Raw genomic sequence first — 24490 nt, 5'->3', positions numbered from 1 at the left:
AGAGCTGTATGTATTTACAAAATAATAACATGACTACTACTATTATTATAATGACCTCCTAACATTCATCAATCCACGAATATGCTAAGAACTTCACCCATATTAATCCACTAAATTGGCTACGAACTTATGAGGAAGATACTATTATTTAAGCTATTTTTTTTTTTTTTAGAAATGAGGAAACTGGGTGGGTGGGGGTGAAGGGAACAATAGTAACAGTATGGTGATTAATGGGGGAAAGGAGGTGGGGTGGTGGAGGAGGGTTTAGGGGGGATAAATGGTGATGGATGGAGACTTGGGGTGGTGAGCACACAATAGAGTGTACAGATGACGTGCTGTGGAATTGTGCACCTGAAACCTGTATAATTTTGTTAACCAGTGTCACCCCAATAAATTCAATATAAAGGGAAAACAAAACAAAACAGAAATGCTCCATCTGGGAGATGTGGTGAGAAAGAATAAAATTGTTTTATCATGATGTCCTCCCAAAAGAAATAAAGAAATAACATTTAAAAACAAACAAACAAAAAATGAGGAAACTGAGGCCCAGGGAATTCTACCATTTGTAAGTGATGGAGCCGGTTTCAAAGTCAGCACTCTGGTCCTGACCTTGGAGCTTTAAACTAACTCTGATGCCTCACAGGCTTTTCCTGGCTTGGCTGGAAGCTTGCTTCCATTCCGACTGTTTTTTTTTACCTGGTCAGCATCATGTGCTTACTGCTTCCTTTTCAATTTCAGAATCTGAGCAAACTCAGTGAGCAGAGTGAAGTCTGAAGCCCTGTGTGCTGCAGCACAGATGTTGCTTCAGCAACTGGCCTGCGGAGAACGTACGCCAGCGTTTTGCACAACCTGTTCCGTCGTTCAGATCCTGCAGAGGACCTCTGCTACGATCCGTACAGTGTGGCTTGTTAGCCACAGAGTCCCTGGTCAAGATCTGCTATCACTTTTTCCCTAATTTTTGTTAGTAAGCAGATTCACTGAGTAGGTTATTTTGTAGTTATTTTATAAAATGGGTATGCATTTAGTTTTGGTATACTGAAAGGTAAACATGAATGTATTTCCTTTTTTCCTGGTATTTTGTGTTATTTTATTTCTCTTTTGTTGTCAGTTAATTTGTAAAACTGAGAAACATCTTGTCATCAGAGACTTAGAACATTTGCAAACCGTTTGTAAAAATCCAGGATCTTCTGTAACTAATACACAAAAACAACGTAGCACATTGCCATTTTCCCTTACAAAAAGCACACACAATTAAATATCTATTTTATGTGATGGGATATGCAATTTTATGTGATGTGATATGCAATTCACAGAAAATAAGTCAAACAAAACAAACGACACCCTAGCAACCATTGTTCTCTATACCTTTGCATGCACGGCGATCTTCAAGAATATTGTCCAGATGACCAGTACCCCAATGGAACCAAGTTCTTCACGTGACTCACTTTTGCTCTGAATATTGGAAATGACTAGGAGATTTTAAGACCTGATACCCCTAATTTCCAAATCCCCACTGCATAAAAATCTGTTTTCAGCTTAATTTTTATTGGAGCCCAAGAATGTGGAAGTTGCACATTTTATATTTTTTCACAAATTTGATTTTTAGATGAGAAAATACTACAGGTAAGTATTTATAGCTTTGTGCTATTCTGATATAAGATTACAGTAGTTTGAGACTTTCTTATTTCAGAGACACAGTCAATCCTATCTAATAAAGAGGGAATATGCTAATTGACCCTCACACCATTGCAAAAAGGTGGCAGCACCCACAGCCAATAAGGAGAGAATATGTTAATTGACTGCCCCACCCTCAAAGATGGCGGCACCCACAGCCAGCAGGGGAGGGCAAGATGGCCAGCAGGGGAGGGCCAGCAGGGGAGGGCAGTTGGGGGCGATCGGGCTGGCAGGAGAGTGGTTGTGAGCCAGCAGTCCTGGATTGTGAGAGGTATGTCCGACTGCCTGTTTAGACCCGATCCCACAGGCAGTTGGACATATCCTAAACCAGTAGTCGGACATCCCCTGAGGGGTCCCAGATTGGAGAGGGTGCAGGCTGGGCTGAGAGACACCCTCCCCCCCAATCCAGCGCATGAATTTCGTGCACTAGGCCTCTAGTATAACATAATACACTTATCTCTATATAGCTATATATGTATGTTTTTCTTTTTCTTTTGTTGTAGGAGAGCTTAGGTATGTGATTATCTGTAAACCCACCAACCAGCAGAGTAATTGACAAGCCCCAGAGGCCAGGCTGACCTATATGTGTTATTGTTTCATTTTTGTTCATATAGTTTTATTCACATGTAATTACATTGGTGCATATTTTTATTCAGCAATTTGATTTACCTATTAAGAAGTCTCACTTTCGCCCAGCCAGCATGGCTCAGTGGTTGAGCGTTGACCTATGAACTGGTAGGTCACAGTTCAATTCCCAGGCAGGGCTTGATCCCCAGTAGGGGGCATGCAGGACGCAGCCAATCAATGACTCTCTCTCATCAGTGATGTTTCTCTCCCTTCCTTCTCTGACATCAATTTTTAAAAAAAAGTCTCACTTTCAAAGAGTTAGTGCCAAACAGTCAGGATGTAACTGCAGTGAGAGTTCCCCACTTTGTTTGGTGTTGTGGTTCTTTTGTTTTGTTTTCTTTTTTTTTTTAAGAAGAAAGAATACGAGGTTACTCCAAATTACCTAAATGCTCTGTAATGATGTCTTCCAGAGTACTCATTATATAAAAGTCCTCAGTCATTTTCTATTGATTCAGCAAGAGGAAAAAGGTTATTTTGGTCAAACTGATGTCCTTTCTTTCCTAATAAGCAAGACCAATCTCTCTAGTAAGTGTGGAAAGCTTTTTAGTATCCTCCCTCCTCCCCCCCTATTTGGGGCCTCTTTATGGCCACATTTAGAAATTGACTAATTAACAAGTCTATTAAGCATCTCTACTTAAGAACAATTGTTACATTAAAAAAATGCTTTAAGAATAAAATAAATAAAAATAAAACCAGAAGTTTATCCTTATTTCCTGTGCTTTTAGAGCTGCCTTTTTTGACCCATCTTGGTTTGAAGCAATTGCTGGTCTTTGTGAAGCTAGAGAAGTTAGGCAAGTCAGAGCCTCTTTTAGACTGTCATGTTTTCCAAATCAGCTTCCCTACTTAACTCCCATTGCTACACTGCCTTGCACCTTGATTTATATCTCTCGGGAGTTCCAAGTGCTCATGCTCTCTATTTTCTTAAATTTTAGGTAAGGGCCCTATATTTAAGTAAAGATACCTTTCCTTAGGCTAATGAAGCCTGAGAGAGTGCAGTGAACACAAAGGTTGGGGTGAGGAAAGAAAGGTTGAGGATAAAGGCAGGTTTGCAGAGGCCACTGAGAGTCTGAGGAGAAGGTTGGCATGATGAACCCTCTAATGGTATGATTTCAGGAGTCTCTAGATGTCTCCTGAGTCCAAATATTTATCTGACCATTCTTTCTAGGGGCCTGAAGTTATCATTAGTCACTTGGGCAGGAGTAAATATTATAAGAAAGGAAAACACACATGTAAGCTGGTACCATGCATTGTGTTAGCCATAGGAAGCACTGGTTCATCCGGACAGCTTATAGAACACTGGCGTCAAGGACTCAAGAAATCAAAGCACAGAAGACATTTGAATGAGGAAGGCTGGTTAGAAATGTCTTTGGGAGCTCAGGGCATTGCCGAGGGTAAGGATGAGAATGGGGGTGTGGGCCCAGCTGATGTGGCTCAGTGGTTGAGTGTCAACCTATGAATCAGGAGTTCACAGTTCGATTCCTGGTCAGGGCGCATGCCTGGGTTTTGGGCTCGATCCCCAGTGTGGGGCGTGCAGGAGGCAGTCGATCAATGATTGTCTCTCATTATTGATGTTTTCATCTCTCTCTCCCTCTCCCTTCCTCTCTGAAATCAATAAAAATATATTTTAAAAAATGAAAGAATGGGAATATGGTACTGGGAGGCGGGCTCAGGCCGGCATCTTAGGGAGGGCAGGGGTGATGTTTGGGATGCAGGCTGGCAGCTAGGCCTCAGGCATTCCCTGGATACCCAGTGTTCTCCTTTCCCCCACCCTGAAGACACAGACACGGTGGAAGTGGGGTTTGTGAAGTTGAACCCAGTTCTTCCCACACAGCGGCTTTTCCTTTTTCTGGGGCTCAGACCCATGCCTTTTGCTTTGGCTCTAGAATTAAAATTTGAGAATAGCAGTGTGACTGCCAAAAAAACGGGATTGACATGTCATTTTTATCTTGTGTAAACCTTTTTATTTTTTTACTTGCCCTTCTCCACACTGCTAATGAAAATATTGAGGTAGTCAAGGCCTCACTTAACATGGTAGAGCAGCGGTTCTCAACCTGTGGGTCGCGACCCCTTTGGCAGTTGAAAGACCCTTTCACAGGGGTCGCCTAAGACCATCGGAAAACACATATATAATTACATATTGTTTTTGTGATTAATCACTATGCTTTAATTATGTTCAATTTGTAACAATGAAATTGGGGGTCACCACAACATGAGGAGCTGTATTAAAGGGTCGTGGCATTAGGAAGGTTGAGAACCACTGATAGAGGCTTCATCAATGAAAACCAATCACATTGTGATACAGCTTTCTCCTAAGTCACAGTAAAAATGTGTTCCATATAATAATCTGCACCACAATCACCAGGTGTATTTTCAAAATAAGCAGATTCAAGCACCCAATGCAAGACTTAGTGGATCAAAATTTCTTTGGGGTGGTTTGAGGAATAGGAATTTTAAAACACCCCTCCACTTTAATTTTACACCCTAAAGTTCGGAATCACAGTCACAGAGGCTTGTTTAGTCTGCTATACGAAGAAAGCCCCTGACCTCTCATTCTCAGGCACATAGGTGCTCATCACCAGTTTTTTTTGGCTTGTGCATCAGTCACAATGCATTATGGCTACATAGTAGATCTGTGATGCTAATGTTACGTGACCAGAACTAGGTGTATAATCATATCACATGGCCAAGGACCATGTAAAATTCACCCATAGCTTTTGGTGAACATGAGTTGGTCGGAATCAGAAAATATCTGAAACATACAATTCGTATTCATATATTCCTGAGTGAAACTCCTAAGACTAGAAGTTTGTGTTGAATATCTCTCATCATGGAACATGTCAGCCTCCTTCTTCATTTACAAATGTTTACTGTCGCTGACCGATACCAATGCAGTCACATGAGGAAATGGTCCCGCCCTCCAGGTTCTTCCTCACGGACATCTGTTAGAAGCACGCCCTACAAGGGAGAGATTTCCCTGCCAGCCCGAGGCTCCTCAGGTAATCATTTTCCTTCAATGCCTTCCTTGAAATTGCTCCTGTGATGCTAGCAGAGTGAATTCTAGTTAAACCTTTTATTGTGCACAGATGGAGCTGGGATAAAGGGAAGGTTTCAGCAATATCGCTCAGCTACTTTCAGTTCGAGGATTGAGGCTGATGCAAACCATCATAACTAGAGGGAAAATAATATTCAATTATGAATCACTGCCAGATGTGTGAATTCATGTCTTCAGGTTTCATTTTTCTGAACTATGCTTACTGTAGCATATTCTTTGTCTACTTTGTGAGTCTCTTTCTATGGGTAATGAATTTAATGGCATTAAATGTTCAGAAGATCCCCAAATTAAGAAACTATGGTTGCTGTGTCTGCTTAATCCCTTCACCTTTTTCACCCAGCCTCCTAACTCATAGACAGACAACTGTATGGTAATTACCAGAGGGAAAGGGAAGGCAGGGGGTTGAAGGGATAAAAGGGTATAGACAGTGATGGAAGGAAACTTGACTTGGGTGGTGAACACACAATGCGATATACAGGTGATGTGTTATAGAACTGTACACCTGAAACCTATATTATTTTATTAACCAATGTCACCAAAATAAATTCACTAAAAATTTTAAAAAGAAAATATGTATTTGGACTTTCTCTCATAATCCAAAACAGGAAGTAAAAAATTGTTCTAAAGGGAATTCATGTAGCAATGTTCTGTAATCCAAGTCCCAGAGCAACTGTGAGGGGGACTCACTGTGGGTCTTCCCCGGGCAAACCATCCGGGTTAATGCGATGTGAGGGAGAGGGAGGGTAGCGTGAAACCGGATGTAATAATTGTTAGAAAAATTCCTTGCAGTCTAAGTTAAAATGGAACGGTATCTACTATGTGTGATCCTGAGATCCTGGATCCCAACTTTGGTGCATTTCACAGACTACCAGATGATTTGGTAAACAAATGAGGTGCTGGAGGGTGATCCGATTTCTGTGGATGGGTGTCCTTGAAAATTCCCAGCCTCTAGGCTGGGCCTCTAGTGCTGTCGGTCAATGCTTTCACTTCCTGTGCTCAGTAATTTCGTCATTTCTGTTCGTCAGTATTTTAAACCATCATCATATTGTTAACCCCATTTCTAAATCCCATTTCTAAGGATCTTCTACAGGTAACCTTGCCTAACCCCACACTCTACATAAAGGCCATTATGTATGTTTCTCCCTCAATTTCTACTGATCTTGCAACCTAAAAATATACAGATTGAAATCCATATGTTTTTATACCTTTGTACAGAGCACAGTGCTTGCCACACTCAGATTGAATTGTTCAAATGGTTAGAATAATGGAAAACTCAAATCCTAGTAATAAGTTTTGTTGTGTGTGTTTTTTGTTTTGTTTTGTTTTGTTTTTGCTCTAGGAATTTACTGAAGAATTTCCATGTTTTTATTTTAGGAAGGGAATTAGTTACTGATATTGGCACCATAAAGCAATATCATGATATGTAGCAGGTGCCACTTCCATCATAAAGGTACATTTTTATTTCTACCAGGTAGAGCATGTGTATCTTAAACATTTATTTTGAGAGGAAATGTTAATTACTAGACTTTAGATAAAACTAGATTGTTCCAGTAGATGTCACTATTTCTCTTTCAGTGAAAATGGTTTGCTATCAAATAAGATACTTAAATGGAATGATCTAAGTAGTTTTTATTTAATAGATGAATCAAACAGCACAACATGTTGTCTACAAAGAGACCCATTTTAATATTTAACCTAATCCTGCATGTCAACTTTGATGCTGGCACAGTAGCCTTCTGAGCAAACAACCTGATGTCTATAGTGTTGCTACATATTTTAAAGAGAGAAATTCAAGTATGTTCAATGGTCTGACTACCTAAATTTAAAAAAAAAATTTTTTTGAAGGTGGAGAAAAGGAACCCTAGTGCATTGTTGGTGGGAATGCAGACTGGTGCAGACACTGTAAAAAACATTATGTAGTCTTTTTCAAAAAAATTAAAAATGGAACTGCCTTTTGACCCAGCAACCCCACTTCTGAGAATATATCTTAAGAATCCCAAAACACCAATTTGAAAGAATATGTGCACCCATATGTCCATATCAGCATTATTTACAATAACTAGGATCTGGAAACAGCTCAAACACCCATCAGTAGATGAATGAATATAAAAATTGTGATGCACTTACACAATGGAATACTATGCGGCCATAAAGAAAGAACGAAGTCTTACCTTTTGCAACAGCATGGATGGACCTGGAGATTTGATGAGAACTAGTAAAGAAATAGAAGGCTTCCTGCAGTTCTCTCCTCTAAGCTAGTATTTGCCAGCTTGCCTATTATAATGTTTGCAGCTGGACAAAAACAATTCCAAATAGTCTCAGGAAACTTTTCTTTAAATGATTTTTTTGCTGTTTGGCCAAAGAGGAACTGTCATTATGCATAAAAATTTTACCATTTTTTTGCCATCCCTGTGAAGAGAACATAAAATCCATCACTCAGAGACATTATTTGGATTTGGGATTCTCTCTGGAGGCCAGTCTGCTCATAAAACAGTGAATGGATTAGATCCATTCAAATTGGAAGTTTTTCATTTATGACAAATGTAATGTTGATAATGTCTTTCATTTAATAAGTCACCCACGTATAATTCAATGTAAGTTTTTTTTTTTTAGTGTAAATTACCAGCCATATGTATCTTCTTGACTGGTTTATCACTCCAAAGAGAAGCAAGCACAACTGCACAAAAATTCCATGTTGAAATCTGCAGCAGAACCGGCTACTTCTCCTCGGAGAAGTCACACAAGGCTGGCCTCGGCCAGAAAGTCAGCTCATGAAAGTGTAGACACCCATCTGGCCGTGAGTGATCTGTGGCCAGACAGGTACAAAGGGAAAAGGAAGGAATTCTTAGAAAGCTTTATCAAGTCTGTCCTCTTTCCTTGATCACCACAGCCCTTTCCCACTGTTTTCCCTTGTAAAGGATTTCTGCCTGTTGTAAGTCAATGTGATTTAGAATCTCGACAGGATTGTCTGCTCTTTTTAGAGCATGAAGATGCCTGTGACCTAAATGGGTGACCTGAAATGGCTGAGGTAACCAGACAGCAAAGGCTCCAAGTCTAAATGTAATTAACATCCTGATGAAAGTCTCAAATGTAGGAATATTGAATATGTGCAGCTATGGTTATATGATATAGAAGCGGATGAAGAAAAACTATGTGAAAGGCAGGATGAGACCCACTCTTCTTATGTCCATACCTCTAATTTTCCACTTAACCACCACAAACTGGTTCCATGTAACTAGTGGAACTGCACCCTCTAAAGTCACTATGGTATTGTAATGGCCAAATCTGTCCCCGCCCCCCCCCCCCCCCCCCCCCAATTCTAGCTTTATGTTTATATTGCACTTGACCTGAGTAATCAAATCCATCTTTTTGAAAGTCTTCTTTCTTGGTTTCTAAGGTACTATGGACTTTCAAATCTGACATTTCTAAATCTTCTAGTTTTCTGGGCTTCCTTTTTTGGGGCCTGTGCTGTGAGGATCAAATTTGATAATATCTGTAAATCATGTATCATAGTTCTTAACTCATAATATATGTTCTAGAACTAGTTCTTTTGGAAAGATTCCCTGGGTGGTATGCTATATTTCGAAATTCAACATGCTCTAAATGTATATGTTTAAAATAGAATATATGGTATTTCTGTAGAACTGATGGTCTCACCCAACTTCCCTGTTTTAGTCAGTGATATCACCTCTCTCCATTTCCTCACCTGAAATCTCAGTGCATATGACTCTTTTCTCACTTTGGAATTCTATATGGAATGATTTTAACAATCCTCCCGCTAAAATTTCAAAAATGGCTGCAGATTAAATGGAAGCAACATTGACATTCTCCCAGGACCAAAAAGAATACAACTGAAATATACAAAAATCATTCTGAATAACCAATTGGAGAGGTCCTTTATATACAAGGACGTAAAGAGGAAGCCACATCAAGACCAGTAGAAAGTGTGGAGGTGCAAGAAGGCTGTGTCTCCCCGGCAGACAGCAACCCTGCTGTTTTTACTGACAGATGTTATGTGGGCTCCTTTCTCAGTTCTGGTACTCTCTGCTGGGAGGCCCAACTTGGGAATTAGACCCTAGAGTTTTCAGTGGCAACCCCCCACAGCTGAGATATCTGTCTAGTACTTCAGATGCTGTCTGTGGGAGCCTGGCCAGCCCTTTTGCTCCTCTGCCCCTCCTAGCAGACTCTATGCTGTCCCCACTTTCTGTCCTTGGTTATCAGGGTTCTCTCCAGCTAGTCCTTAGTTAATTTTTCAGGGTGTTTATTCTGTATTTTAGTTGTAATTCCAGTGTGGGCTTCCATTTACTATGCTGCCATTTTTAATTCCTTCACCATCTTCCTCCAGGCAGAAGCAATTGTCCCACCCTTTTGGAAAACCTCTCACCCCACTGGTGGATGATTGCCTGAGGACACTCCAGACTGAATCCAATTAGTCTGCAGGCAGAGGTGGTTCTCTGAAGGCTTTGAGTCTTTGCCTGATCTAATTAATCAGAAACAGCAGTTTGGGTCCCCGCTATAGACACCATCTCAGACTGCTCAGTGAGGCAAAAGCCAGCAGGACCCCAAACACCTGCAGCTGACACCTGCAGGACCAGCTCTGCAGTACAGCCCAGAACATAATCATTCAAGGTGTGAGACTCATGGCAGACCCAGCCTCTGAGCTAAGGAATCCCTGACCACTGGACAGCTGGCACAAAGACATTGGGGTTGAACCTCACTGGCAGCAAGTCAGAGGGGAGACCCCTCCCACAAATGGGACATCAATCAAGTCCCAATTACAACAGGAGAGCCCAAACAACACACACAAGGGGCATTCCTAGAGCATCCACCTCAGGTGAACAAAGACACTACACCACTGAACCTCTCAAGACACTTTCTACATAAGGTCATCCCACAAAAACTGGGAGGCATAGCAGTTCTATTTAACACATAGAATCAAATATAAAGAGACAGCTAAAATGGGGAGACAAAGAAAAAAAAAACAAATTAGAAAAGAAGGAATCTCCAGAAAAAGTACTAAATGAGATGGAGGCAAGCAACCTATTTGAAATAGAGTTCAAAGCAATGGTTATAAAGATGCTTAAGGAACTTAGTGCAAATTACAACAGCATGAGAACGGAAATAGATGCCATTAACAGGAACCAGTCAGAAATGAAGAATGATATATCTGACATGAAGAACACACTGGAAGGTATTAAAAGTAGATTGGATAAAGCAGAGGACCGAATCAGTGATTTGGAAGACCAGGTAGAAATAAATACCCAACTAGAGCAGCGAATAGAAAAAAGAATTAAAAAGCAGGAAGATAGCTTAAGGGAGCTCTGGGACAACATAAAACGTAACAACATCCACATTACAGGAATACCAGAAGGGGCAGAGGATGAGCAAGGAACAGTGAAGCTGTTTAAAGAAATAATGACAGAAAACTTCCCCAACCTGGTGAAGGAAAATGCCACACAAGTTCAGGAAGCACAGAGAATCCCAATCAAGATGAACCATTTAAAAGTGTGAGGTGGATCTCATTGTCGTTTTGATTAGTGAATTTGAGCATATTTTCATATATTTATTGGCCATTTGTATGTCTCCTTGAGAGAAGTGTCTGTTCAGGTCCTCTGCTCATTTTTTTAATTGCATTATTTGTTTGATGTTGAGTTGTATGAGTTATTTATATATTTTGGATATTAATCTTTGATACCAAAACCTGACAAGGATAACCCTGAAAGGTTAAAGTGGGTGGTATGTGGACTGGCTAAATAACCATCTCAGATGGTGATGAAAGAAAAGCAGAATGTATTTAATGAAAGGGGGTGGGGGATGGGATATCCAAAGAAAGGGCTGCACAGCCCAGAGCCAAGTGGTCATTGGGTGGATGATGGCAGCACCAAAGAGCTGGAGTTTCATCCTTATATGCAGTCACTGGTGGGAAGCTCTTGTCTGTCGGTGGGTCTGGGACCTGAGTTGGTGGGCTTGGAATGGGGATGGAAAGCAGATGTTCAATTAGGTGTCTGTAGGACAGTTTCAGTTTCTTATATGGTCTGATTCCTGGTGTCCAGCAAGTTTTTCCAGTTTCTGACAAAACAAATGCCTTAAATTTTCCACAGGTATGTGGAAAAATACTTTTAGCTTTCCAGTAAAGTTCTTGATTACATTTGAGAAAATGAATTTAGGACAAGAGGATAAACAGTGATGTTAGAGCACTTGAAAAACATAAAATTGAAAATATATTATTTTTATAAATTAATTTTTGAATAGAAGTTAACATGTTAATGTGTGTGTGTGTATGCATTAACTTTATGTGTAAAACAAACTCAACTCTAGTTATGAATTCCAATCAGAACTTTAATAAACAAATATCATTTGAAAACATGCAGGCCAGGCCGAGGGACCCCACCAGTGCATAAATCCATGCACTGGGCCTCTAGTAACATATAATGAACAAAGCTTCTCCCCAAATCAGGGAAGAGGATGGATGGGTTAAGGCAAAGGCATGGTCTGTCATGCCTCCCATAAATAGCTAACAGCCTTTTAGCATATTTCAGGAACTAGCTTTGGAAAAGGAGGCTGACTCCAGCAACTGGACAGTCTGTCTCTAGAAGACTAGCAGACTCTCAACCATAAAAACAGGACCTCTGCTTGACCAGTTTCAAGATGATCATTGGAATGGACTGTGATGACTTACATACAGAGAACTCTCAATCGCCCTCCTCCTGATTTCTTTGTTCTGGGCTCCCTCTTCCTCCTGATAAAATCCGCTGCCTGCACTGAGATGTGAAGATGGGTTTTGGGGGAAAGTCTCCCATCTTTTCAGATTGTCGACACTTGAATAAACCACTTTCTTTTTTTTCAATACATTTTTATTGATTTTAGAGAGAAAGGGAGAGGGAGGGAGGGAGGGAGAGAGAGAGAGAGAGAGAGAGAGAAATATCAATAATGAGAGAGAATCACTGATCAGCTGTCTCCTGCACACCCCCCACTGGGGATTGAGCCTGCAACCCAGGCACTTGCCCTTCACTGGAATCAAACCTGGGACCCTTCAGTCCGCAGGCCAGCACTCTATCCACTGAGACGCACCAGCTAGGGAGAATAAACCACTTTCTTCTTCATCAGCACCTGACTCACGAGTTTGGCTTTTTTTGCTGCCGACAGCCGAACCTCTGTATGGTTATATTGTGAGACAAGCTGACACATCTAGCATAGTGTGAAGAGGAAAATGTTTGAATGCAGGGCAGTAATAAAAAGGATCTGGCTGGTCATAAACTGTAGAGGGGATTCTCTCATGAGGTGGCAGGTGGAGGATTAGGTTTCTAAGCTCTCTTCTAACTCTTCAGATTTTATAAATTTGACCATCTTGGCCACTATTGCATGCTGAAGTACACCAGTTTGTTTAGTTGTGATATCTTGTGTAGTTTTTAAAGTTTTTTTTATTGACCAAATACAAATACATGGGTATAGATTCTGCCCACACATCACTAACATTCAAAAGAAAATACATAATAAAATCAACCATGCAGGTGCTGTATCCAACTTGACACTAAATAGTCACAAGAGGGTAGGACGTTAATCATCCATATTTTTAGGGGACGCTGATGGAGTTGCAGCCCTGCTCTCTAGGTCAAAGGGCCTGATGGCCCTACAGCCCATTTGCTGTCTGATAATATCACTGACAATAACAGAGAAATCAGTGACCTGGGCTGACAGTGTTTTGTTTTTTGGGTTACAATAAGTATTTCTATCTCTTATGTTATTTAATGTCACCACAGACAGGTAACGCGGGTCTTCTCTTAAGCAGGTATTAGTCATCACTTTTACAGAGATGATGAGAGTCAGGCGGTTAGCCAGGGCCCAGTGGCATCACTGGTTAATGGTAAAGCAGAACTGGCTAGTGCGGAGGCTGAGACTTTCATCCAAGTCTTCTGGCTCCAGAACTTACTTCCCTTCAGCGATAGATACCGCTTTTTCCCTCAGGACCTTTTCTGGAAAAGATGTCTTAGAGTTTATAATTTAATGTTTTTACACCTCAGTAGAACCTGTCAGAATCCAAGTTCTTCCAAAACTCAAGGAACAATTATGGTGTCATTAGAATACAGCAGGGCACACTTAATGATTGCTTGGATTAATGCCATTTCCCGTGCCATTAGGTAAAGGAGAGCTGGAAAACAGTGGACTTTTTTCTGATAAAAAACGTGGTCTGTTTCCTCCTATGACCAGTTCACCATGCTTTCAGTATCACAACAGTTTTCAGATGAGCTTTTATTTGCAAAGGTGGAAGCTGCTTGAAACAATTTCTGTTTGTGATCAATGAAGCAAAGCGTTTCACCAGCCTCTTCAGCAGACTGCCAGTAGACCCGCCGGCGGTAAACCTGTTTTTTTAAGCCAAGAGTCCTCAGGAGGTTTTAGAAAGGCAAGAGTCCTCCTGGGAGAGAAAAATATCTATTCACATTTTCCTCCATCATTTGTTACTCTAAATTCGAGGGACTAGGATATAAACTTCCACAATAATGGTTAATGTGGCTGTTTCCATTTAAATAACTAAGTCAAATCAGTTGTTTAGCATTAAGTATATGGAAGAAATCAAGTGGGTTCCTCCCCATATGTCAGCTTACTGTTATGGTAAATATTTTGGCATCAAGAAGACATTAACATTGTATACACGACGCCAACAGCTTGTTAACAAAAGAAAAATGCCAATAAACTAGTTGTATGATGTTTTAGCCAAAACTTATTTTTCCTGTATTTTTTTAAGCAGCAAAAACATCATTCATTAGAATCTCTTATGGACACAGAATTAGGGATAGTTTTCATTATTTTTAAAGTAGTCAGAATTATTACCAAGGGCCTATTTGTTTGTTTAGGCCACCACTCTAAACATAAGACTCTGTGTTAAAACTTTTGAGCCCTGACCAGTTTGGCTCAGTGGATAGAGTGTCGGCCTGTGGACTGAAAGGTCCCAGGTTCGATTCCAGCCAAAAAGCCCTAACCGGTTTGGCTCAGTGGATAGAGCATCTGCCTGCGGACTCAAGGGTCCCAGGTTTGATTCCGGTCAAGGGCATGTATCTTGGTTGCGGGCACATCTCCAGTGGGGAGTGTGCAGGAGGCAGCTGATCGATGTTTCTCTCCCATCAATGTTTCTGACTCTCTATCCCTCTCAACTTCCTCTCTGTAAAAAATCAATAAAATATATTTAAAAAAAAAACAACGAAAAACTTTGAGTTAAAAATGACCAATTCTCTACAAAATTATGTTGTATTGACCAAAATGAATTAAATAAGAAGTATTAAGTAGATAATAGATAAAATATACACATAAATAAACTCTCTCTCTCTCTCTCTCTCTAGTGTGTGTGTGTATATTCACATATTTAGTTAATAGAATTTTGGCTCAGACAATTTTTATCTATGAGTAAAATAAGAAATGAATTTAAATAACAGGAAAAGCAATATGATTAGATGTTTGTTTAAGCGTCACTAGAATATATAAACAACCAAAGATGAATTACTGGGAAAATACATAGCACAGTTGAGGCTGTGAGGGACACCATTCTCTCTGTGGTTGAGGAAAAAAATATTTATTACACAATGCTGAAAAATACATAACAAAATACACATGCTACACTGTGTATTCTATAATTGCTTTAAATAGTCCCAGCAATAAAAGATTGATGAAGGCTCTATTAGTGGGGGTGCTGTTCCAGCTGAGCCTTAAAGTAAAAGTCACGTTTAAATGGACAGAGGTGAAAGAGGAAGACATTCCCGATGAGAAAGGCAACGTGAAGGAAATCCTAAGGGTGAAAGCAAGCGAGGTCTGCATTTTCATTTGTGGAAACACACTATGGAATGCCTCAAACTCAATGGTTTAGAGGTGGTTTTGGAAAATGTCTAGAATTTCATCTCCTGGCATATTTTGTCAAGAGTAGTAGTAGTAGTAATGTTTATTAGAAAATTTGAAAAATGGCATCTCAGTAATCTACTTGTCACAATATTTATCTAATCTGCAATTATAGCCTTCCATAGGAACATAGGCCAAACATTCTTAAACGCAGTTCTCCAAATCCATTACTTACCACTTAAGTAGTAGTATACAAATAACACAAATAACACGGAGAGGCCTGGGAAAGAGAGGGTGGAGGGCTGTTTGAAGGTACACGATGACAGCAGTCTTTCTGTGCTAGAGAACGTTCAGCACTTTGTCTGAGACAACACTTTTTTTTTTTCTCACAACTAACGGGGCACTGATAACCCATGCATGTGTATGCTGGATATATGAGATATGCCAGGAAATAATTTTGTTTGCAATCAGATAATATTATTGGCATTCAAGGTTTTATAATTTTAGAAAAAGTAAGACAGAATAATCTGATAGAGGATGATTTATCAGAAGAATTGAGTGAGGGGATTCCACCATGGTGGAGGGCAGGATCGAGTGAGGGTGAGAGTGTGGCTGGGTGAGTGGGTGGGTGAGCATGTGTGAGGGAGAGCATGCCTGCCTGTGAGTGGGGGTGGGGTCTGTGGGTGCAGGGACTTGGGGTGGGGTGGGTCTGGCTCTCCGGCATGGGAGCCACAGGCAGCCAGCACTCACTGCTCAGCAGAGCTTCTAGCCACTTGGGATGGGAGAGCGGGCCATATTGGAGGATCTGCAGTGTCCTCCTTGGGAGAAGACGGTGGGCAGTGGCTGAGTCCCATTGCCCCCGGCCAGGGCCATGGGGCACCGCCATCATACTCAGTGGGAAAAACTAAAAGTGTTTCCCTTAATATCGGGGACAAGACAGGGAGGTCCACTTTCACCACTCTTACTCAACACAGTACTGGAAGTCCTAGCCACAGTGATCAGACAAGAAGAAAAAAATCAAAGACATCAAAATTGGAAAGGAGGAAGTGAATTTGTTGTTATTCTACATAGAAAAACCTAAAGACTCCACCAAAACACTAATAGGTTTGATAAATGAATTCATCAAAGTAGCAGGATGCAGAAACAACATCTAGAAATTGATGGCATATTTATACTCTAATAATGAACTCTCAGAAAGAAAAACTAAAAAAAAAAAATTCCATGTATCATTGCATCCAAAAAAGTAAGATACCTTGACATAAACTTAACCAAGGAGGTACAAGACCTGTTCTCAGAAAGCTACATGGCATGGAAAAGAGAAACGAATGAAGCATGTACTGTGCTCATGGAAGAATTAACCTCATTAAAATGTCCATATTACCAAAAGCAATCTATATACTCAATGCAATTCCTACTTAAAAACCAATGGCATATTTCACGGCTCTAGAACAAATATTCCCCAAATGTATATGGAACCAAAAAAGACCCAGAAGAGTGGAAGCAATCTTGAGAAAGAAAAACAAAGTTGGAGGGATCACAATATTGGATGTCAAAGTATACTACAAAGCCACTGAAATCAAAAGAGCCTGGTACTGCCACAAGAGCAGGCACAGAGATCCACGGAACAGAACAGAGATCTTAGAGGTAAGCCTGGTTTGACTGAGGCTGTGGCAGCCATTGTCCAAGAGCTACTAAACGACAAATAGCATGTTCAGCTGACACAATGCATGACACAGTTGGAACAGTATCGGTCAACACAATTTTCATTGGGAAAAAAAGTTAATATTTTTATCTGTATGGGTTAAGTGGGTCTCTGTGGATTGCCTGGAGATTTTCTTCATCTATGTTTATAGAAAGAGATGGATCTAGAGCTTTCGATAGTTCATGTGAAGAATTAAGCATTCATATAACAGATTATGTGTACACTTTTGGAATCCAGCTTATTCATTAATCAGGGAACCCTCATACATCAGACACCTCTTAGGTACCACAACCTATTCTTCCTTATTGTAGCCACAGGAACAACCAGCTCTGCTTTGGCTCAAGCCACTGTCATGCCTGCATTTCCCGACAGCATTTTCGGCCCTCCCGGGAGGCCTCTGTTGATACAGCTGCTGAAGTGAGCTAAATCTCTGAACACTCACTCAAGTGGAATCTGGACGTGCTCTGAAAAACAGACCTTTGACGGAAGGGAAGCAGGAGCCCATGGATAGAGGTTTCCTCCTCTCTTACTCTAGAGAAAGCCCTTAAATGTGCTTCACAAAATTCTTCAAGAGGTCTCATGGGACTGAGCAACTATGTGCACCGTAACAACAGTCAGCTCAGGGAGGCATCTTTGAATTGGTCCTCCATTCTTCCGTTTTTGTCAGCTCTCATTTCTACTTTGTGAATCTCATTTCCTAATAAAGCACTTCACTTTATTATAGGTCCTGATTTCTGGGGAACCCAGTCCAAGATACCTTAAAATGATCCATGAATAATATAGCAAGGAATTATATTGGTATCAATTAGAGGTTTAAAATAAGGTGCCAACAAACAAACAAAAACATAGATATTATCCCCATTTTTTTAGTTCATTATATGTGAACAAATGTACTAGAGAACACACACACACACGCACACACACACACACACTTCTCCCCTATATTTTTTATGTGATAAGAGAATTATAATTCAAGAATGTGGTATTTCAATTCACATATGTAATTCTCAGTAGAATGCTCTATGAAAAGTATAATATTGGTTAGAGTTTTCAACAGGCTGAGCTTTTTGGGATGAAGATGAGAACAAATGAGTTCTCAACTCTGGAAGTACAGAATACACTATTTAAGTGTAATATCTATATATATATCTATATCTATATCTATCTATCTATCTATCTATATATATGTATATATATATAATGATTTCAGAAAGGAAGGGAGAGGGAGAGAGAGAAACATCAATGATGAGAGAGAATCATTGATTGGCTGCCTCCCACATGCCCCTCACCAGGGATCCGCAACCCTGGCATGTGACCTCGACTGGAATCGAACCTGGGACCTTTCAGTCTGTAGGCCAACACTCTATTCACTGAGCCAAACCAGCTAGGGCTAAGTGTATGATACTTCTTTAAGTATTTCTTGATGATAAAAGTTAGAGTCTTTGGTTTTAAAGTCTCAGAACAAACAATTGTGAACAAAATTGAAACACTGGTATGCCCAGAACTGAAAGCTCTGCTTAACGTGTCAAGGAAGAATATGATACAGGCTCATTCTGATAGGCACTATCACATTTTATTCACACAACACCACATGTTCACGCTGACTTATCTAAAATCCATGCACTTGAGCACTTTGGCCAGCTCTCCCCGAAGAGCACACATGCCTCATTCATAGACTAAGTGTTCCATATGCATCTCCCGGGAGCCCAATGCAAGAACTAGCTGAACTGTCTCCAGTGAAATGAAAACTCTGTCATTCTGTATGATTATTGGTCCTATTTTGGCTAAGCTTAGACACTTTATTTTGTTGCTGGATGAAAACCCTAAGAAAGCTATTGAGTGACAGCTATAGTATCAGTAGACCACTTGACATCTTTAATTTGTCCAAATTATGCTCTAGTCTTGAATTTTAAATGTTAATTTCCTATGAAGTGTTTTTTTTTATTTCCCTAGTTTAATTCACTCTGACAAATGATAAGCTTAAATTAATGGACAAAGGGAAAATTATCAGAAAGCTTATGTGTCCTTTGTAATATCACCAGGGCTGGTCAAATATAGCAAAACAAATGTCTGTCTTTACGACCTGATGTCTCAAGGACTGAAAAGCTTTCCAAATATCCCCCACAGAACAAAAAGGGTACCCAAACTTTTCACCATTGTCTGTGTGTTTAGCAATGAATTTAGAGTCAGAAGACTTGAGGTTTGAGTAATGGTAATGGTGCTTGCTCATTGTGTGGCTGATAAATAACATATCATAGTTATTCTTAAAACTCATCTTTTTAAAACTCCTTTCACCACCTGAAAAATGTGGATAATGATACCTGCGTGACTACTTCACAGAACTTTTGTGAGGAGCAAATTATAAAGTAAAGGGAAAAAATGTATTGCAAACTATAAAATATAAGCAAAGGTAAATTATTCTCACCATCACTGGTAATTTATCTTTATTACTGACAGCATAAATTTATGTAGTGTTAGCTATTCATATCTTTATGTGAATCTGAGGGATCTAAAGGTACATTTCAAAGGGATAAGCTCCAGGGTTGTGAAGCAAGTTGGTGGAAAAGAGTATGTTAAATATGAGTGGGTTGGGAGGATGAGAGAACATTTGGGGGATAAGGACACATTTGTAATATTTTAATCAATAAAGGGAAAATTTTTAAAAAAAGATCCAGAAAGAACAGTCTGAAATTCTGAAGATAAATTTGCCTCCTTCTTAATAAAGCTAAGATTCCGTTTTGATAAGAATAACTTGGCATATCCCTCCTTGGTCTCTAAGGATAACTATTCCTAAAAGGCTGACCTTGACTTCCAGGACTCATAGAATTAGGCTAGTTGCTCTCAACTTTACCTGTGAGTTTGAATTACCTGGAATGTGGATATTAATGTCTAAGACCAACCTCCAGATATTCTATTAAATTGGTTTGTGCTGAGCCAAGTCATTAAAATATTTAAAAGGAAAACCAAATCAAACCAAAACAAACCACCACCAATGACAAAACAAAAACAAAAACAGCTCTCCACATGAATGTAATATATACAGGGAATTAGATTTTCATAGTTATTCTTAAAACTCTTTTTTTCTAATTGGCCTTCATCCCAATCTAACCAAAGCTAGGTTATTTCAATGATTCTTTTAATTTTGACTGCTATATTGGTTATATTTGAAAACAAAACAAAAATGAGTTGAGGGGGAAATACTCATAGTTTGAGCTGCTAAGAGATGTCAGATGTATCAGAATATGCCCAATAGGGATGTTCACTCGGTCTTAATAATTTTTGCATCTCTGGCCCACTTATCTCCTGATACTTAAAGATAAATTATTAATACTCACAAGTGTTAGGGCCAATTACTTGGGAACAGCTTGTATTTAGTCCTGTTTTATTCATGATTTGAACCTGCTTCCCCAGGTATAATAAACTCTTGGTTCAGTAATAACCAACTGAATTTTTATGATTCTTGTGTCTGCTAGCATTTGGACTTTGTCATGTTAATATTTAAATGTTGGCAGTTCCCAGTGGATCTTATTTATGACTGACTCTTAGCAATTGATGTTGCCTAAAGTAAGAATACTTTATTTTAATTCAGTCCCACCTCTGACTGGTAATGATTACAGACCCAGGGCTAGGAAACCTCCTCATCTCCCCATCCTTACCCACCAAGAAAAGATGAGAATAACATGGGAGATGAGCCAGGCCACTAGAAAACAGCATAGAATGTTGATAATTATTGCCTACTGAGCTGAATGTAAATTCTTGAAATTAAAAATAATTGAATCTACTGATGTACATTAATAATAAAAAAAAATACAACCAAAATTAAAAAATGCACCTGGCATGGCTTTGGGCGTATCTAGTCTCTGGCCTACAAGGTCAGACAGCTAATTTTATCTTCCTCATTATTCAAGCAGGCTAAAGTGGGCTAGAAAGCAAACTTATTTTTTTCAGAATAAGAGGCCGTCTAAAGAATAGCAGAGAATTCCAAACAGTAGTTTTACAGAATAGGGGTTTGCCTTCACAACATTGACTTGTAGAAACACATTCCATGGTACATTCAGTGCCTTTAAAATTACTATTGGCTCTCAGACAAATCTGTTTCCTTGCCACTTACAGTATGAAGCTCCACTTGTCTACAGAAAATAGCCTCTGTATTAATTTCTATGAGAGCCTATAATTTCTGTATGAGACTTTTACCATTTGCTTATTTTCTCCAAAATGCAAAATGTAATACATTCTGCCAAGGTATTCAGAGAATCACAGAGAACATTGGATTAATGGAAACTTGCATCTCATACTTGGGTTCAAATTCCGGCATATTGAAGTAAATGCCAGTATTCATTGCTGGGTGAAAGGATATAAATTGGATAACTATAAACGTCAAAGAAAAATAGGCAGCAGGTTGGCAATGAAGAGACACTAGACTAATAAGTAGCTACATTTATCAAGATTCATGTATGAGTTGAAAAATGTCCCGCCAAACAGCAGTTATTCCATTCTCAGTATGAGAGTGTCACCATCTCTCTATGACACTACCTGACTTCAAAGTATACTACAGAGCAATGATAATGAAAACAGCATGGTACTGGCAGAAAAACAGACACATAGACCAATGGAACAGAATCGAGAGCCCAGAAATAAAACGACATGTGAATTGGCAAATAACTTTTGACAAAGGAGCCAAAAACATACAATAGAGAAAAGAAAGTCTCTTCAATAAATGGTGCTGGGAAAATTATAAACCCACATGCAAAAGTAAGAAATCAGACTGCAGTTTGTTCCCATGTACAACAATTAATTCAAATTTGATAAAAGACCTAAATATAAGATCTGAAACAATAAATTACTTAAAAGAGGACATAGATCCCAAACTTATGGACCTTGGTCTTAGAGAAAATTTTATGAATTTGACACCTCAGTAGAGGCAAAAATAAATGAATGGGACTATATCAAACTAAAAAATCTTATTCAACATTGTACTGGAAGTCCTAGCTGGAGCAATCAGGCAAGAGGAATAAGTAACATGCTTTCAATTTGGGAATTAAAAAGTATAAGTGCCATTTTTATTAGATGACACGATTCCTTACATCAAAAACCCTAAATACTCCACCAGAAAAACACCACCACACTATTAGAAACAATAAACTTCTAATAAAATCTTCTGCACAGCAAAATAAATCACCAACAAAACAAAAAAGGAAACCAACTTAATGGGAGAAAACATTTGCAAACAACAGCTCTGACAAGGGTTTAATATATAAAATATATAAAGAACTCATACAACTCAACACCAAACAAACAAACAATGGGCAGAAGACCTGGACAGACATTTCTCCCAAGAAGACTTAATAAGTTGCCAATAGATATATGAGTAGAGGCTCAACTTCACTAGTTGTTAGGAAAATGCCAATCAAAACTGCAATAAGTCCTGGTGAAAGGAGTTAAAACAGAATTAGGGAGACAGGGTAAGGGGTGGAAGAAGGAGGAAGGAGCTAGCTGAAACCACAAGATGTTTTGCGGGAAAACAGGGTGTTTTGAAACAAGGATGTTTTTCTTGCAAGTGCAAAATAAAATGTTGCAAAAAGGCCAGGAACCAATCAGAGAGCGACACAGATAGACAGAGAGCGGGCCTTTAGAAGGTATAAGGGGAAGGGTAGAATGCTTGGGCGGCAACCCATTTGGGTCCCTCCCCGAGCAGGGGGAGCCTGTGTTTGCTGCTTGCAATAAACTCCTGCCCTGTTTGAATGCCTCTGGTCCGTGGCTTCATTCTTCGACTCCATGAGACAGGATCCCGGTAAGAACTCCTGCTCACCTGTTCTGGTATCACTGGCTGGGTAGCTCAGTTGGTTAGAGCATGGTCCCAATACACCAGGTTTGTGAGTTCAATCCCTGGTTAGGGAACCTACAGTAATCAACCAGTGAATTCATTGTAAGTGAAACAACAAGTTGATCCATCTCTCTCTCTAAAAAAACAACACTAAAATGAGATAGCACCTCACCCTGTTGTAATCTTATTAACCAATGTCACTCCAATAAATTTAATTTAAAAATAAGATTAAGTAAAAAAACCTGTTATTTCACATGAGAGGAAAAAAAACCACTCCTACCTATTTCAAATCTCTAGCCAATTCTTATTTTAATCCAGCAGTTCACTAGGTATTCTATAATATGAAATATTAAACTTGCATTTCTTTGGAACTATAAAAATTTAAAACTCACTCATGAACAGTTATTTATGGAAAGTGGCAGCTGAAATCTCAAAACTCTCCTGTTTCTCCTCCCTCACTCAGTCCCCTCTTTCTATCACACTCCCTCCTACCTGTTCTCAAAGCTTTAAGCTTACACTTTCTGCTTCCCCTTTACGCCACCTTCTGGGATGATGGCAGTGCTAACCAGGCCACTCTGTGTCCAAAAGCAGCACTGTGTGTGACTCATGTCATAGCAGCCCTAGCACAGTGGCTGAAACATGGAATTTATTTAGCACACGGGAATAAATGAGCCACCTTTAAACACAGAGAAAGAACCTAAACTATACTTGGGATTTTTTCAAAATCAGCCCCCAATCAAGAAATGATTTTTTGTAAAGAATCTGTATTGCACTGCAGAATAATGGTTTCCAATGCCAAATTTAACATTAAATCCAACTATGTTTCTTGATATGTTATTGTTCCACGTGTTTCCGTAGACACATTTGAAGTTATGATCTGACCTCACAGGTTGCAAGGCACCGACTGTCTAGTTTGCTGAGGGTTGTCTCTCCTTTTTCTTTTGGTGAGGAATCATCTGGAAGCTCTAATATTGATAGGGGGACCTATAACCTGATTGATAGAGCACCTGAATTAACCTGAAAAATAATCGTATTATTTTAAATCTTAGAACACATATACTTATGTGAATAGGGGGTTAAGTTTTTCTTAAGTTTCCTTTCCAAGGCCTGTGAGAAGCGATTGAGGAGGTGACTCAGCTGTGAACCCAGCAAACAGAACCGTTAAGCATGGTCAGACTGACCCACCAGGAGTCAGAACATCATCTCATCAACATCATCTCATTGCCTGATGACTAAGGGCAATAGCTAATGTCTGCCCGTAGCTGCATTCTGTCCCCAGCCTCACCCTAGCCCCTTCCCCTGTATAACCCTGTCCCATGCGCCTCGCTGTAAGACAGGATTTGAATGCTTGTAAGCACCCTGTCTTCTTGGTTGGCCGGCCTTCTCAATAAACGCCCTGTATGATCAGCCCTGCCTTCGTTATTGGACACAGCGACAGGCAGTCCGAGCCCAACAGGGTGCGTCCTGGTAACAATATCCTTTAGGCAAACTCAAGGTGTGAGTGTGCGTGAGTGGAAGCCTCTGCTGTCAAAGTTCAGGGATTAAACACAGAAAGAAAAGCTGCTCTGCCGAGTCTCCCTGTGACCGCTCAGCTCTAGCTCTGTTTGGTTCTGGGTCATCTATGTACCTGGTGTGTTTCCACTATAATAATCTGAGCACACATGTATCGAAGGCCTATTATGTACCAGGCCTCTATGCAATGGAATTTTACATACATTATCTCGCAAATCTTCAGGAATAAATGAGGTTGAACTTTTAAAATCTCCATTTATTGATAAAGTACCTG

At 39.8% G+C, this 24490-nt stretch overlaps 1 protein-coding gene across 4 annotated transcripts in view; it reads left to right on the top strand.

The window, feature by feature from the left end:
- SLC26A7 (solute carrier family 26 member 7) overlaps positions 1-1865 on the top strand; it is a 53863-nt gene extending 51998 nt beyond the window's left edge. For 3 of the 4 annotated variants that reach the window (XM_070392293.1, XM_070392294.1, XM_070392292.1), the window contains one exon: positions 739-1865. In XM_070392293.1, the coding sequence (XP_070248394.1) occupies positions 739-774 (36 nt within the window). In that variant the 3' untranslated portion in view covers positions 775-1865. The remainder of the gene's footprint in view (positions 1-738) is intronic. The other variant, XM_070392295.1, reaches the window with a different exon arrangement.
- The last annotated feature ends 22625 nt before the right edge of the window (positions 1866-24490 follow it).

This window comes from Myotis yumanensis, unplaced genomic scaffold (assembly GCF_028538775.1).
Source record: "Myotis yumanensis isolate MYYU_CA2020_CCGP unplaced genomic scaffold, mMyoYum1.0.hap1 SCAF_15, whole genome shotgun sequence".
Classification (NCBI taxonomy): Eukaryota; Metazoa; Chordata; class Mammalia; order Chiroptera; family Vespertilionidae; genus Myotis; species Myotis yumanensis.
Note: the sequence above shows the minus strand (reverse complement) of the source record. Positions and strands in the feature narration are given on the sequence as shown.